The sequence below is a fragment of the Hirundo rustica genome, chromosome 29, assembly GCF_015227805.2.
Source record: "Hirundo rustica isolate bHirRus1 chromosome 29, bHirRus1.pri.v3, whole genome shotgun sequence".
Classification (NCBI taxonomy): Eukaryota; Metazoa; Chordata; class Aves; order Passeriformes; family Hirundinidae; genus Hirundo; species Hirundo rustica.
In genome coordinates, this window is record NC_053478.1 from 140,887 (window position 1) to 154,412 (window position 13,526).

Sequence of the window (13,526 nt, forward strand, 5' to 3'; positions counted from 1 at the left end):
TCCGCCCACCTCCCCCCGGCACTGCAGACAGACAACTTCCAAACATCACTTTATTGAAGCTTTGGAGGGATCGCAACGGGAAGGACCCCCGAAACGAGGGCCGAGTCGCCAAAACGGCGCTCAGGCAGCATCGAGGGTATGGGGGTGAAGCTCCCGAGGAATGCCGAGGAGAAGGAGGAGGAAGGTGCTTTCTCAGCGTGGAAGGACTGGGAGCTTCGGCAGACCAGGGGCCACTCACTTTTCTGGTTTCTTGGGCAATGGCCGTCGGAAAAGCAGGATGTGGGGCTCTGCGGGGCAAAAGAGCGGGTCAGGCCGAGCCCCCTGGGCGCCACCCGCTCCCCCGCGGGGCTCACCTGGCTCGTGGATCATGTAGTGGACCCAGCCCTGGCTCTGCTGCACCCCCAGGTTTCGCCACTCCGACTCCGACAGCAGGTGGGTCTTGGGCACCAGCTTGGCGATGTCCTTGGGCAGCATCACGTGCCTGCGGCCCCCGCACCCCTCAGTCAACACCACGGCACCCCCCACAACCCCTCATTCCCCAGGACGGAGATTCCCTACCGGGGAGCTGTTAACGGGACCAGCACCGTGACCCAACACAGAATCCTTATGGGGACCCCCCGTGTTACCAGGATAATTCTCCTCTTGTTTCACTAGGGACCCATGACTCGCCCACCACTCCCCTCCCCCTAGCGAGCTGTTAATGACCTCTCCACCCCATCGTTTTACGTTCCCGAGGCATTTCCCTCCCTCGCCCCGGTAAATCTTAACCAAGATCCCTGCCTCCTTATCAAGCAGATGTTAATGGGACCCCTTCTCGCTCCGTACCGGTACTCAAACTCCTCATCATCGTACTTGTCCGAGTAGTAGATCTGTTTGTGCGCCATTTCAGGCCCACCGTGCCCTCCCTCGGCGGCCGTTGGCGCCCCCGCCCCCCGCGGCGCTTTCAAACCCCGCCGCCCCGCGCGCCCATTGGTTGGCGCCGCACCGGGGGCGGGGCTGGACTGTTGCCCATTGGCCGGCGCCCGCGCGACGCCACGGGGGCGTGGCACCGCTTCCCGCGGGCCGGGCGCAGCCCGCCATTGGCTCGTGTGTCACGTGACATGGGCGCAGCGGGGCTACGCCGGAGGGGCGCGGGCCGGAAGTGAGTGGTGGCGAGCGCGGCGGAGGGGGAGGGGGGCGAGGGGGGGCGCGCGAGCGCGGAGAGCGGCGTGAAACCCGCGCGTGACCGATGGTGCCCGGTGAGCGCGCGCCGGCCGGGGTGGTAAGGGCGCGCGCGGACGGAGGAGGGGGGACCCGCGCGGGGCCCGGGATCCAAGGCCAGGCCCCGCGGTGTCCCCGCGGTGTCCCCGCGGCCGCACTGCCGCCGGACTGAGGCCGCATCGATCGCCGCCGCCGCCTTCCGCGGAACGAGTGGGGGTCCTGCCGCAGTCGCCCCCGAGACGCCGCCGCTCCCTGTGCTGTGAGGGCCTGAGCCGCCCTTCCCAGCTGCCTCGTTTACTCAGCGTGAGGGAGCCTAGCCGTGGGGCAGGCCCTCCGGTGTGCGGCCCGACGGGGGCTGGAGGAGCCCGTGCCGTGCTGAGATCTTGGGGTGACCCACCCGACGTGGCGGCTGCTGTGTGTGTCTCGGGCTCAGGCTTGCATCGCCCCACCCCATGCTGGTGCGATACTCGGGAAGGACACCAGCTGTGGAGGTGCTTCAGGGTCTGGGGAGAATCCCGAGACCCAAGACTGGCATGACGTCCAGCAGGGATGGGGCACTGGCTGGGTTTTGGAGGGTTCCTCGGCCTCTGCAGTGCTGGGGTCTGCCATCCTGCTTTCTGTGCTTCAGAGTAAGGCAGCAGTGAGTACCTGGAGCCTGCCCAGCTGTTGTGATCAGGGGTGGCTGTTGCCCCTTGCAGATCTCTGTCTACTCTCCAGCAGTGTGTTGTGTCCATCTGTTCTTGCTTCTCCCCTTGAATCTCTTAAATGGGGTCACCCACACAGATTATAGGCCATGGACATGGGTTCCAAGGAAGCGTGACCTGGGCCCTGCTTGCCACGTTGGCACTGCATAAATCTGTGGGCAAAGGGCACTTGTCGGTGCTTGCCAGGGCTGTCCTGGTCTCAGCCTGTAACAGTGGGGCTGAAGATGCAATCTCTTCTCAGCCAAGCAGGGCATGAGGATCCACCCACTGCCCTTTGGTGGGGCCTTGACTGAACCACCTGTGGAGCCGTGCACAGCAGTGTTCCATCCTCGGGGGGCGCACAGATGGGCTTCGGTAAGGCTGAGCACGCTGGCTCAAGGTCCAGATGCTCCTTCCCTGCCAGCAGCCTCGGTGCCCGATCCCAAAGGGCCCGGTTGCCACCTCCACTTGGCAGCGGTGTAGTGCTGCAGGAGTCTCCACTGCCATTGCCAAGCACAGCCTGCCTTATCTTGCCCCCTTCCAAGCTAATGGCAACAGTTGGTACAGGCGGATAAAGGTACAATTGCTGCCAGGCAGTAAATCATGTCTGCTGCCCTGCCCTGTTCCGCTGGCCTGGCCTTGACTGCCTCGGCTGGGCAGTGGGAGTGGGATTGAGAAGAGCTTTGCTTGCCTTGTTTTCCCCTTGCAGAGCTCCCTGCCTCTGCCAGCTCACCCCTTCTACATTCTTTCCATGACTCCTGTCTTCACTGGTCCCCTGGGAGGAAGGGACACAGCCCTGGGGGCTCTGTGTATAATTTTGTATCAGGGTGCCAGCTGAGGAGGTGGAGGAGGGGGCAGCTCTGCCCCCCTGGGTTGCTTTCACTCTTCTTGTATGTGGCTTTCCAGAAGCGTTTTTTGGGCTAGGCAGGGATCGGCTCCGACACGTCTCGGGTCTCGGCCCCCAATACCATTTGCCAGTGTGGGCAGGACTCAAGCAGTGCCAGGCTCAGCCTGGTGTTCCTGTCCCAGTGCATCCCATCTCCATCCTCTCTCCAATGCGAAGAAGGTGGCTTCCAGGTTCCTCTTGCCCTCTGTATCAGCAGCATGTTGCACAGCAGCCGTAGTCCCATCCACCTGTGGACAGCATGGAGGAGCAGGGTCTGCCTCTTGGCACCAGGGCCCCCACCTCAGCCGGTTGGGACAGGGCTGGCTAACTCCCTGTTTGTCCCCGAACCGCAGGTCGGAGTGCCAGACGAGAGGCGCTGTGTGTCTCTGCTCCCTGCCCAGGGCCTGCCCTGCCCTCCGCCGGCGATGGAGTACGTGGTAAGGACTTCGGTGGAGGGCTAAGTGGCTTCGGTGGTGGATTCTGCCTGCCTCCTCTGCCTTCTGGGAGGTCTCCAACCTCTTCCCCAGATCTTCACTGGCATCTCCTAACCCCCTCTTCAGAATGAAGGAGAGGTTGCGTGCAGTAATGCATAAATGTTTGATGCTGCTGTGATGCGTGGGGGAAAAATCAGCTATTGGCTGGATTTGAGTGATCTTTACTTCACCCCTGCCCCAGAGGTTCAGTGTTGGCTGCAGGTGGACAGAGGGGATCTCCTGCCCAGGGCAAGGTTTGTATGTGTGGCCGCCTGCACCTTGCTGCAATTTCTTGCCAAACCACTGGCATCTTCCAGGCCTCTGACTGAGCTCCCAGTTTTTTTCCAGGGAGGATTTTGGGAGCGGGGTCCTGAGCATCCCCACTCTGCTTCTCTTCCTTGCCCCAGGTGGTGTGTGAAGTCCCAGCTCAGGTGTCTGAAAGTAGTCCACATCCCTCTGTTTCTCATGATCCATTGTCTTTCTGTGGTGGCAGGGCACATGGGGCAGCTGGGCCAGAACATGTCCCCAGAGCTCCTTGGGGGCAGTTGTTCCAGCTGTTCTGCTTATATTCTGCTGCAGGAGCACGAGCTCCTAGCATCTGCCTGGCAAAGAGAAGGGCTGCAGCCTGTGGGATGGGACTTGGGACTGCCTGTTCAGGCAGGGCCAGTGTTCTGCACCTTTGCACATCTCAAGGTTTGCCTTCTGCACTCAGAGCCCACTGGGAGGGAGCTCTCATTCCCTGGGGTGGACTCTGGGGCTGGGGGGGCTGCAATGGTAGCACCTCTAGTCTCCAAGGGCTGGGAGCTGCGTTGCGTCTTGTCATAGGCTGTTGAGTGATGTGGGCAGACTGGCCTCGAAGGTTCTCAGAAAATCAGGAATTTACTCTAGCTTATAAAAGCAGAGATGTGTCTGAGCAGGGGCTTTAGCTGGGAGGCTCATCAGCCTTTTGCTGCCTGGAGGCAATGGCTGCTTTGAGCCCTGGGGTGGTGAGAAGGGGCCAAGGAGACACTCCTGCCCCCTCACAATTCCCTCCTGCTCTTATCCTGGGGAAGCATCAGGGCTCACAGAGCTGCCACGCCAGACAAGCCCAGGCCCACATCAACCAATGGCCAGTCTGTCACGGGCAAACCTTGCTGCCCCACAGTTACTTGATGACGCCCAGCCAAGCTCCCCTGGCAGCAGGGCTGCACTGGCCCCTCACTGGGCCAGCAACTTCCTGCCTCCGGGCTTCCTGCTTTTCTTTACAGGAGTGGTGCTGCGGCCACAGGAAGGTCACAGCACCGAACAGCCGGGGGCCCCGGGAGGGGACAAGAACTTTGTGGAACAGCCATAGGCTCTCTGCGCCTGTGGGACCACCATGGCTGAGGTGGGGGGCTGGCATTCACAGAGCTGGTGTGCATGGCCAAGGTTATGCTTTAGTGATGGGCCTGCTGTTGTGTGCCATAGCCCCTAGCATCACATAGGTGACAATTCCAGCCCTGTTCTGCCTTTCCTTTTCCTGTCCCCATGGCAGTGTGCCGGGCTTTCTGAAGTGGGGCAGGCAGCTTCCAGTGCCACGCAGTGCTGGGCAAAGGCTCCAAGCAGGGAGAGCCTTTTCCTTGGTCTGGATTTACCCAGTTTTGGTTTGGTGGCCAGAGCACCTGGTGGTTGGTGAGGGTCTGCCTTGCGGTGTGTCAGGGTTTGGGTTCTGCCTGAGCTCCTTGCCTCATCCCATAGCTGGTGGATGGGGGAGAGCTCTTGTCCCTCAGTGGGGCCAAGGCTGTAGAGGGCAGCAAAGTCAAGCTGGTGCAAATTACTGCTGCACGCAAGCGTGTCACGGATAGGGGAACAGGGGAGACCTTCCCCTGAGCCCCCTGATCCACAGGTGGGAGCTTTACCCAGCTCCCTGAGGTTGAAGGGGCCAACTTTTGCCCCCAGTACGTTCTTGCTGCCTGCTCCCGCTAGCTCCGCCTGTGACCTTGATTTTTCTGCTCCAGATAAGCGCTGCGTCCCCACCCCTCGCCGGGAGCCCCTCCTGCGCAGCGCCCCAGCCCCAGCGCAGCCCGCGCCGTGGGCAGAGCCTGCCCTGCCGCCTGTGAGTCAGCACAGCTCTTCCGATCAGCCACAGCCCCTTCATCTCTTCTCCCGGGAGGAACAGCTGGGATGCAGGAAGCAGCAGCAATTAGCTGCAGTCTCTCCCACAGGCTCCCCACCACGTCTGGGGGTTTGTGCTGAGCCCTGCCTTGTCCAGCGCACAGCTTACCTGTATCCTGCTCCTGGCCATCCTCCTCTTTCTCCTACCGGCCCTCCAGGCAAGATCTGTGCTCTCAAAGGACTGCATGTCCCTGTATTCCAGGAAGCTGCGAGCACCAGTGTCATCTCAGCATCACTGCTCCCCCCGGCAGAGCCTGGCAAGCCAACAGCAGCTGCTCACCACCAGCACGTGGGTTGCGTGGCGCTGGCTGCCACAGAAGGACCTTGTTCCCTCCTGGACGGTGCTTGGAGCAGGGCTGGGATGAGCTTGGATGCACTCTGTGTCTGCCTCGCCTCTGGGCTTTAAATATTAATGCTTTTGATTTTCTCTTAGTGGGCAGCAGCACAGGGGCTGGAGTGAGTTGTGGGGTGGAGGGTGGCCGTGCTGAGCCCAGCAGCGGGGCAGAGGGAGCTGGATCTGGTCCTGCATGAAGACAGTGGGATTTGTTGCTGGCCCGGTGTTGGAGTGGCAAGGAGCTTGAGGACCTTAAGGCTGGGGACAGAGCATTCTGAGCTCCCGTCCCTGTGCCAGCAGCTCCCCGGCGTGTCGTTGCGGCCCCGTTTCCTCCCTGCCGTGGTGTGTTGCTCTCAGTCGGAATGGATCTGCGCATCCTTGCCAACGCCGATCACGATTGATCGGCTGTGCCTGCACCGTGCCGGGCAGCCCCTGGACCCGCTGCCCAGTGTCCCACGCCCAGCTCTCCCTGCCAGCCATGCTGGGCTGGTGTGGACCTAGTGCAGAGTTCAGCCAAGGCTTCTGCTTGGTGACAGCTTCCTGGCGGCTGCAGGCACTTGGACTCTCTGTGGGGGCCCTGTGAGGCCCAGCTGGCTGCATCCACCCTACTGCCACTCTGGACAAGAGTGGCTGTGGCCCTTCTCACCTGTCTCCAGGATGGATCTCCTGCAAAAGAGCAAATACAGCCACCTGCGGAACGAGTCTGTCTCCTCTCCGGAGGAGGCCATGGCAGGCCTGGGAGTCCTACCCTCCCCAGTGGAATCCCTTGCAAGCATGCAGTCTCTGCCTGGTTCCCTGTCCTCCTCCCTCAGCCATGCTGCACCTCTTGGGGAGCTCTCACCTGAGCTGGAGGAGAGCCCTACCACCCTCTGCTCCTTCTTCCCCAAAATGGCCAGCCTGAAGCTCTCCAATCCCGCCAACTTGCTCAGCTTGCGGGGCTCTTCAGCCAGCAGCAGCCCAGGGGAAACTGGTCCGCCTGGGATGCCAGCACTGGTGCCAGGGGGTGCTGCCAGCTCCAGCTCAGTGAGACCTGTCGCTGTCTGTTCCCAGGATATGAACAAGCTGAGCTGTGGGAAGAAGACGCGGGTGGAAGGTGGCCAGCTGGGGGGTGATGAATGGACCCGCCACGGCAGCTTTGTCAATAAGCCCACCCGTGGCTGGCTGCATCCCGATGACAAGGTCATGGGCTCCGGGGTCTCCTACCACGTCCGGGTGAGTGCTGGGGAGTCGGGGAGAGGGGGAAGGGTCACTGTGGGGATTTGGGGACCTCCTGGTGGTAGGATGTGCCATGCTCTTTGGGAGAGGGGTGGGGGACAGGGTGGGGCAATGGGCAGTGGGATTCTCAGGGAAGTTACTGCCACAGAGGTGGGGTGCTTGAGATCCCAGCCCCCTCCCTGGCTGCATGGGGGACAAACTTCATGGCTGGCAAAACTCAGCTTGCTCTCTTGCACAGTACATGGGCTGTGTGGAAGTGCTCCAGTCCATGAGGGCTCTGGATTTCAACACCAGGACACAGGTGACCAGGTGAGCTCTGCCTCCCCCCAGGGGCTGCTCCTTTTGGGGAGGGGTGAGGAAGTTGTCTGAGCCCTAGGCAAGCCCCTGGTAACATGTGGGGCTTTCAGTGAGAGCCAGAGCCTGCTGGAGCCCATCAAATACTCATTCCAGTGTACTTTGCCCACCCAAAGAGCCCCAGCTGGCACTGCCTGAGAGCTTCCACTTTGTCACCCTGTCTCTCCTGCGCTGATCCCCATGTCCTCAGTCCTATGGTTGGGGAGTCTTGGAGCAAGGCAGGGGACTGACATCTCACTCTGCTCCCTGCAGGGAAGCCATTGGGCTGGTGTGTGAGGCTGTGCCTGGTGCCAAGGGAGCCGTGAGGAGAAGGAAGGTGAGGCCTGGCTGGGAAGTTGCTTGGGGAGTGTGCATGGCTTGTTTGGTTGGGCACAGGACCAAGGACGGGATCCCAGCCCAGCTGGCAGTGCTTTGCTGGTCAGCCCAGGGCTCTGATCTCCCAACTGAGGCTTGGGCCAGGGTCTGTGGTGAGGACAAGGTGCCCATCTCTGCTGTGGAATCAGTGGGATGTGCCCTGTTCTCCTGCTGGGCTGTCTGGTTTGGGGAGCCCCTTCTCTACACTACCATTTGCCCCTAGCCCTGCAGCCGCTCCCTAAGCTCCATCCTGGGCAAGAGCAACCTGAAGTTTGCAGGCATGCCCATCACCCTGACCATCTCCACCAGCAGCCTCAACCTTATGGCCTCAGACTGCAAGCAGGTGAGAATGGGGAGGGGTTGGGCTGGTTTTGGACAAGCAGGAATCCTCATGTACCTCATCCCAGGTCTTGCTGGGGTGGGGGATGCCCCCAGCCTCCCCAAGGAAAGTCTGGATGGGCTGCGTGATGAGTGCCCACCTCCGCGCAGTCCCTGGGGCTGAGGAGGTGTGAGGAATATCCCATGTGCTTTGTGGGATCTCTCCTGGAGACAGTGAGACCCCCAAGTCCCCTAGCCTGGGGCCAGACCTCCTGGTTTTGACCCCACTCCCAGTGATGTCCCAGTCCTTTTCTTGGTGGTCTGTGGCTCATAACCAGGGCTCTGGAGGATTTTGAGCCCCCCATGGCAGGTCCTGGGAGGAGCGGGATGTGCCACCCCTGGGTGGGTGACAAGGAATTTCTGGCTATGTCCAACAAGCTCTCCACCTTGCAGATCATCGCAAACCACCACATGCAGTCCATATCCTTTGCATCAGGGGGAGACCCGGTGAGTATGCAGTCCCCATCCCTGCCCTGTGTAGGGGCCTCTCCTGCCCTCTCCTGAGGTCTCAGGCCCGATGCTCCCCAGCTGCCCTGTCTCACTGCTGCTGTCTCACCCACAGGATACAGCTGAATATGTTGCCTATGTTGCCAAAGACCCCGTCAATCAGAGAGGTGAGGGTGCTGCAAGGGTCCTCAATGCCAGAGCCCCACTTCGGAGGTGTTCGGGATCAGCTCAGTGTAGGGGGGGAAACTGGATGACGCATAAGAAATCTCTGGGGTGTACAGGCCAGGCTCAGGGGTGAAGAACCTTAGTGCTGGAGTTCCACAGTCCCATCCCACCATTTTCTATCCAGCCTGCCATATCCTGGAGTGTCCTGAGGGCTTGGCACAGGATGTGATCAGCACCATCGGGCAGGCCTTTGAGCTGCGCTTCAAGCAGTACCTGAAGAACCCTCCAAAGCTGGTGACCCCCCACGACAGGTCAGAGCCGGGTTGTGTGACAAGGAGGAAGGTGGTTTTCGAGAGGGGATGCAGCTGTGGCTGCTGTCACAGGCTCATCTGTACTGTGCTCTCCCAGGATGGCAGGGTTTGATGGCTCTGCCTGGGATGAAGAAGAGGAGGAACCAGCCCCGGATCACCAATACTACAATGACTTCCCTGGCAAGGAGCCTCCCATTGGGGGGGTCGTGGACATGCGGCTGCAGGATGGGGCTGCTCAGACCCCGAATCACTTGGGTGCCACACTGGTGAGGCTCTGGGCATGTCCTCTTGGGAAGGCACCATCTTATAAGGGAGATGGAGGAATCCCAACTGGGCCATGGGTTCTGCTGAAGGTTACTTATGTCTCCCTGGTGTCTCTGGCAGCCTGGGGTTTGGGGAGCAGGAAGGGGGATGAGCAGGAAAGGGCGGAAGGGCTCATCACTGCCTCTCCCTGCAGCCTGTCGGCCAGTCGTCCGGTGGGGAGTATGACCCCCAGAAGCAGCAAGCTCCTGGCCAAGGTAATGTAATGGGTGTGGCCAGTCTCCATCCTCTTTCATGGACCCCAGGTGTTTTGATGATGGGCACTGGTGGGGGGCCAAAGTGGGCTGAAGCCCTGCTGACCACAGTGCTCCTGGTAGCAGGGAGAGAGAAATACCTGGCTCCAGCAGGTACCTCTGGCCGCACAGACCTCTTTGATGACCCGTCTTACGTCAACGTGCAGAACATAGACAAGACACGCCAAGCTGCAGCTGCTGGCACCCCAGCCACAGCCAACGGCAGTACACAGAGGGACCTTTTCGACATGAGTGAGTGCAATGGTGGCTGCAGCCAGGGCAGTGGGTAGGTGGCTGTGGGCTTGCTCATGGTCCCCTTGCTCCTCTCTCCTTGCAGAGCCCTTTGAAGATGCCCTGCGTGTGCCCCCATCTGTGCCTGTGGGGCTGCCCCCTGCCCAGGTGGTGGCCTCCATGGAGGAGCAGCTGAGACGAGAGCCCTGGTACCATGGGAAAATGAACCGCAAGGAGGCTGAGAAGCTGCTGAAAGTGAATGGAGACTTTCTGGTGCGGGAGAGCACCACCACCCCGGGCCAGTACGTGTTGACTGGCTTGCAGGGCGGGCAGCCCAAGCATTTGCTACTCGTCGATCCTGAGGGTGTGGTGAGTCCATGTAGGGGCCTGGGGATGGTGCTTGTGGCAGCAGGGGGGGTCATAGGGGTTACATGAGCCACCAGAGCATTGGGGTTCTGCACCGTTCATCAGCGAACAACTCTGGGCTGGCTTTGGGGATGGAGAGGGTCTGGTGGAGCATGAGTTTGAGGTTGCAGCCCCAGGTCTGTGCCTAGCCCATGCCATGGAGGGTGGTGGCTCTGGCCTCATGTGGGCAGTAACAGCTTCCTGAGTGTGCCCCTTTTCCGCCCCCCCAGGTGCGTACAAAAGATCATCGCTTTGAGAGTGTCAGCCACCTCATCAGCTACCACATGGACAATCACCTGCCCATCATCTCGGCCGGCAGTGAGATGTGCCTGCAGCAGCCAGTGGAGAGGAGACTGTGAGCGCCTGGGGACCCCAGTGCACAGCACCCCCACTGCGCAGCCCTCTGGCCATGTTCTATGCCCCAGGGAGTCCTCAGACTCTTCTAGGTGCTCCACCCGGGACTGAGCATGGACTTGGCTGAGGACAGGGCCTCTCTCCTTTCACCACATGGAGCTGGTGGCCATGGGTGGGGCTCAGGCTGAGTGCCTTCAGGGTGGGGAACTGTTTTTGGAAAGCCCCTGCCCCTCCAGCTTCGGCCTTTGCAGAGCAGCTGAGCTCCTACCAAAACCCAGCCCTGCTGTCTTGCCACAGCCATTCTTGTGCTCACCAGCACAGGCTCAGGACGGGCACGGCTGAGCCCCCCTGAGCCAGAGACAGCCTGTCTTTATCTCTGGCCCCTGGGCCAGAAAGGGGGCCCATGGGGGGCTCTGCTCTTCCAAGCACGAGGCCCTCGACTGTACCGGATCACTTTACGTGTTAAATCTGTGCCTTGACCCTGCAGGTCCCACACTCTTATGCAAGGGCAGGGGCTGGTTGCAGAGCCTCCCCCATGCTCCTAGCGCCCTGTACTCCCTCCGTAACGTGCTTGTGCTCCAAGACGTGCGCCACCACGTCCCCGTCCTCCCTGGCAGCTGGCAGCCCCGGGGGGTTGGTGGGAGAACCCCCCCTGCATGCACAGTGTATCTCCCCTGAAGCCAAAGTGCAGCCCCGCCCCTCACAGCCCCTGGCCTCGCTATACCAAAGGAACTGGCGGTTGTATTAAAGTTGGTATTTCTCTAGGCCCTGGCTGGTGTGAGCTGGGGGAATCACTGCGGGCGGGCGGTTCCGCCCTGTGCTCCCCTACGGGCGCTGCAGTTCGTCCTTTTTCCTTCCCTCCCACCCAGGACATACGTGGTTTGTTCCATGCGTGCTCCCCCCCTTTCATCGCGCTGCACTTGGTCTGGTCCGACCAAAGGGGTGGGGTGGGAGCCTGCGGTGATTGACACGCCTCGCGGACGTCGCCCTGCCCCCGCGCCGTGTGATTGGCCGAGCGCGGGTTCCGGATCCGGTCGGGCCATGGCGGCGATGCGCGCGCTGTGAGGGCTATGGCGGCCTCGCACGCAGAGAAGCTGGAGGGAGCGGTCCCGGCCCCGCCGCCCCCGCCGGGGCCCCCGCATCCCGCGGGCGGCGCTGCCGCCGGTGGGCCCGGCCGGAAGCAGGGGAAGGCAGGTGAGCGCGGGTGGACCGGGACCGGGGTGGGTGGGGGGTCGCCTCGGCCCCGCTGACGCGGCCTCGCTTGTCCCCGTAGGGCTGCAGATGAAGAGCCCCGAAAAGAAGCGGCGCAAGTCCAACACGCAGGTAGGGCCGGGCTCGGGGCGGCGTGGGGGCCGGGGGCGGACCGCAGAAACCCTGACGGCCACCTTCTCCCCGCAGGGCTCTGCCTATTCGCACCTCTCGGAGTTCGCCCCGCCGCCCACTCCCATGGTGGACCACCTGGTGGCTTCCAATCCCTTCGAGGATGATTTCGGAGCCCCCAAGGTGGCGGCGGCCCCCGCCCCCTTCCTGGGCAGCCCCGTCCCCTTCGGCGGATTCCGCGTGCAGGGGGGGATGTCGCCGCAGGTGCCTCCTGGTTACGGCGGGGGTCCCCAGCCCCTGCGAAGGCAGCCCCCTCCTTTCGCCCCCGGGCAGATGGGCCCGGCCTTTACCATGCCCCCCCAGAATCCAAACTACGTGCAGCCGGGGGGCTTGACCTTCGCCGGGCAGCCCTTTAGCCAGCCCCTAGGACAGAACTTCAGCCCCCCTATGGGGCAGCTCATGCAGGGGCCTGTTGCAGGCTTCGGGCCCATGATGTCTCCCACTATGGGGCAGCCCCCGCGGGGGGACATGGGTCCCGGGCCAGCCCTCAACCCCCCGGGGGGGCCAGCAGTGGCTCAGCGCTTCAGCCAGCCCGGCAACCTCTTTGGACAATCGCCCATGCAGCGCCCTGGGCAGAACATGCCATCCCTGCCCCCTACCGCCAGTCCCTTCCCTGGGGCGGATCCCAGCTTCCCTACTAGCAGTGAAGAGGGAGGCAAGAACCCTCCCCCTAGCACCTTCACCCAGGAGCAGCACTCGGGCTCCCCTGCCGCCGTCAATGGAGCACAGCCTGGCTTTGCCCCCAATAGTGCTGGCCGCAGTGCCAGCACTCCTGAGACCAACAGCCTCCCACTGCCACCTCCCAGCAAGGCCACCAGCACCTCAGGGCACCAGCCACCACCAGGGCTCGTGTACCCCTGCGGGGCCTGTCGTAACGAGGTGAACGATGACCAGGATGCCATCCTGTGCGAGGCCTCCTGCCAGAAGTGGTTCCACCGAGAGTGCACAGGGATGACTGAGAATGCTTATGGACTGCTCACCACTGAAGCCTCTGCCGTCTGGGCCTGCGACTTCTGCCTCAAGACAAAGGAGATCCAGTCGGTCTACATCCGGGAGGGCATGGGACAGCTGGTGACTGCCAACGACGGCTGAGCCACCATTTAGCCACCATGTATGGCTTTCCCCCACTGATTTAGGACCAAACCCCCAGTTTTTTTGTAGCTGTCACCCCACCCCTGCCAGCCAGAGAGGCACTGCCATGCACTGACTGTGGCTGCTCACCGGGCACTGCCTCCCACTGGGACCTACCAGGGGATTTGGGACAGTGCTGGGCCGTTGTCAGCGCTTTGCTGTGGGCAAGGCTCTGGCCCTTGTGCATCGGGCTTGAGGCTTCCTGGTGCTTCACAGTGCTGCTCCCAGTTAGGTCATTTCCCTTGCAGGGGGCACCACCTGGGCTGTGCAGCGCTCCCGGTGCCCCCTTCCACATCCACAGGGCAGTCCCGGTGCCCTACGCTCCGGTGCTCGGGATGGTCCCGGTACCGCTCCCCACCCCAGATCCATCCGTTTTAGCCAGTCGTTAATGGAAATTTTTGTACCGTCGTTATAAAGCTCTCAAACGCGCGTGTCGGTGTCTGTCTGGTACCGGAGCGGGGGGTGGATGGTGTCCGGTGGCGGCGGGGCCGCGCCCGCCGTTCCCGCCCCCCGTCCCTCAGGGCGGCGCTGCGCCGCG

At 62.1% G+C, this 13,526-nt stretch overlaps 3 protein-coding genes across 12 annotated transcripts; 2 read left to right on the forward strand and 1 right to left on the reverse strand.

Annotated features, from left to right (window-relative positions):
* Window positions 1-36: 36 nt before the first annotated feature.
* On the reverse strand, window positions 37-954 carry CKS1B (CDC28 protein kinase regulatory subunit 1B). Of its 2 annotated transcripts, XM_040088021.2 has the most exons (3): window positions 826-954; window positions 354-481; window positions 37-287 (listed from the first exon to the last, which is right to left on the reverse strand). In XM_040088021.2, the coding sequence occupies exons 1-3, from the start codon at window positions 882-884 to the stop codon at window positions 235-237; spliced, it is 240 nt and encodes a 79-aa protein (XP_039943955.1). In that variant the 5' UTR covers window positions 885-954; the 3' UTR covers window positions 37-234. The 2 variants fall into 2 exon arrangements, with proteins under 2 accessions (XP_039943955.1, XP_039943954.1); XM_040088020.2 differs by having other exon boundaries at window positions 37-481.
* A 111-nt stretch (window positions 955-1,065) lies between these two features.
* On the forward strand, window positions 1,066-11,460 carry SHC1 (SHC adaptor protein 1). 9 transcript variants are annotated; one of them, XM_040088014.2, is made up of 14 exons: window positions 1,101-1,141; window positions 3,123-3,206; window positions 6,760-6,921; window positions 7,163-7,233; window positions 7,531-7,594; window positions 7,856-7,975; window positions 8,404-8,457; window positions 8,573-8,624; window positions 8,807-8,933; window positions 9,031-9,199; window positions 9,391-9,451; window positions 9,572-9,739; window positions 9,825-10,087; window positions 10,354-11,450. In XM_040088014.2, exons 2-14 carry the CDS (start codon window positions 3,195-3,197, stop codon window positions 10,480-10,482), a joined length of 1,452 nt encoding a protein of 483 aa, XP_039943948.1. In that variant the 5' UTR covers window positions 1,101-1,141; window positions 3,123-3,194; the 3' UTR covers window positions 10,483-11,450. The 9 variants fall into 9 exon arrangements, with proteins under 9 accessions (XP_039943951.1, XP_039943948.1, XP_039943952.1 ...); XM_040088016.2 differs by lacking the exon at window positions 1,101-1,141 and adding an exon at window positions 1,222-1,238; XM_040088017.2 differs by lacking the exon at window positions 3,123-3,206 and having other exon boundaries at window positions 1,066-1,141.
* Window positions 11,461-11,547: 87 nt separating this feature from the next.
* Window positions 11,548-13,417, forward strand: PYGO2 (pygopus family PHD finger 2). The gene is made up of 3 exons (XM_040088132.1): window positions 11,548-11,671; window positions 11,751-11,800; window positions 11,876-13,417. The coding sequence occupies exons 1-3, from the start codon at window positions 11,548-11,550 to the stop codon at window positions 12,947-12,949; spliced, it is 1,248 nt and encodes a 415-aa protein (XP_039944066.1). The 3' UTR covers window positions 12,950-13,417.
* The last annotated feature ends 109 nt before the right edge of the window (window positions 13,418-13,526 follow it).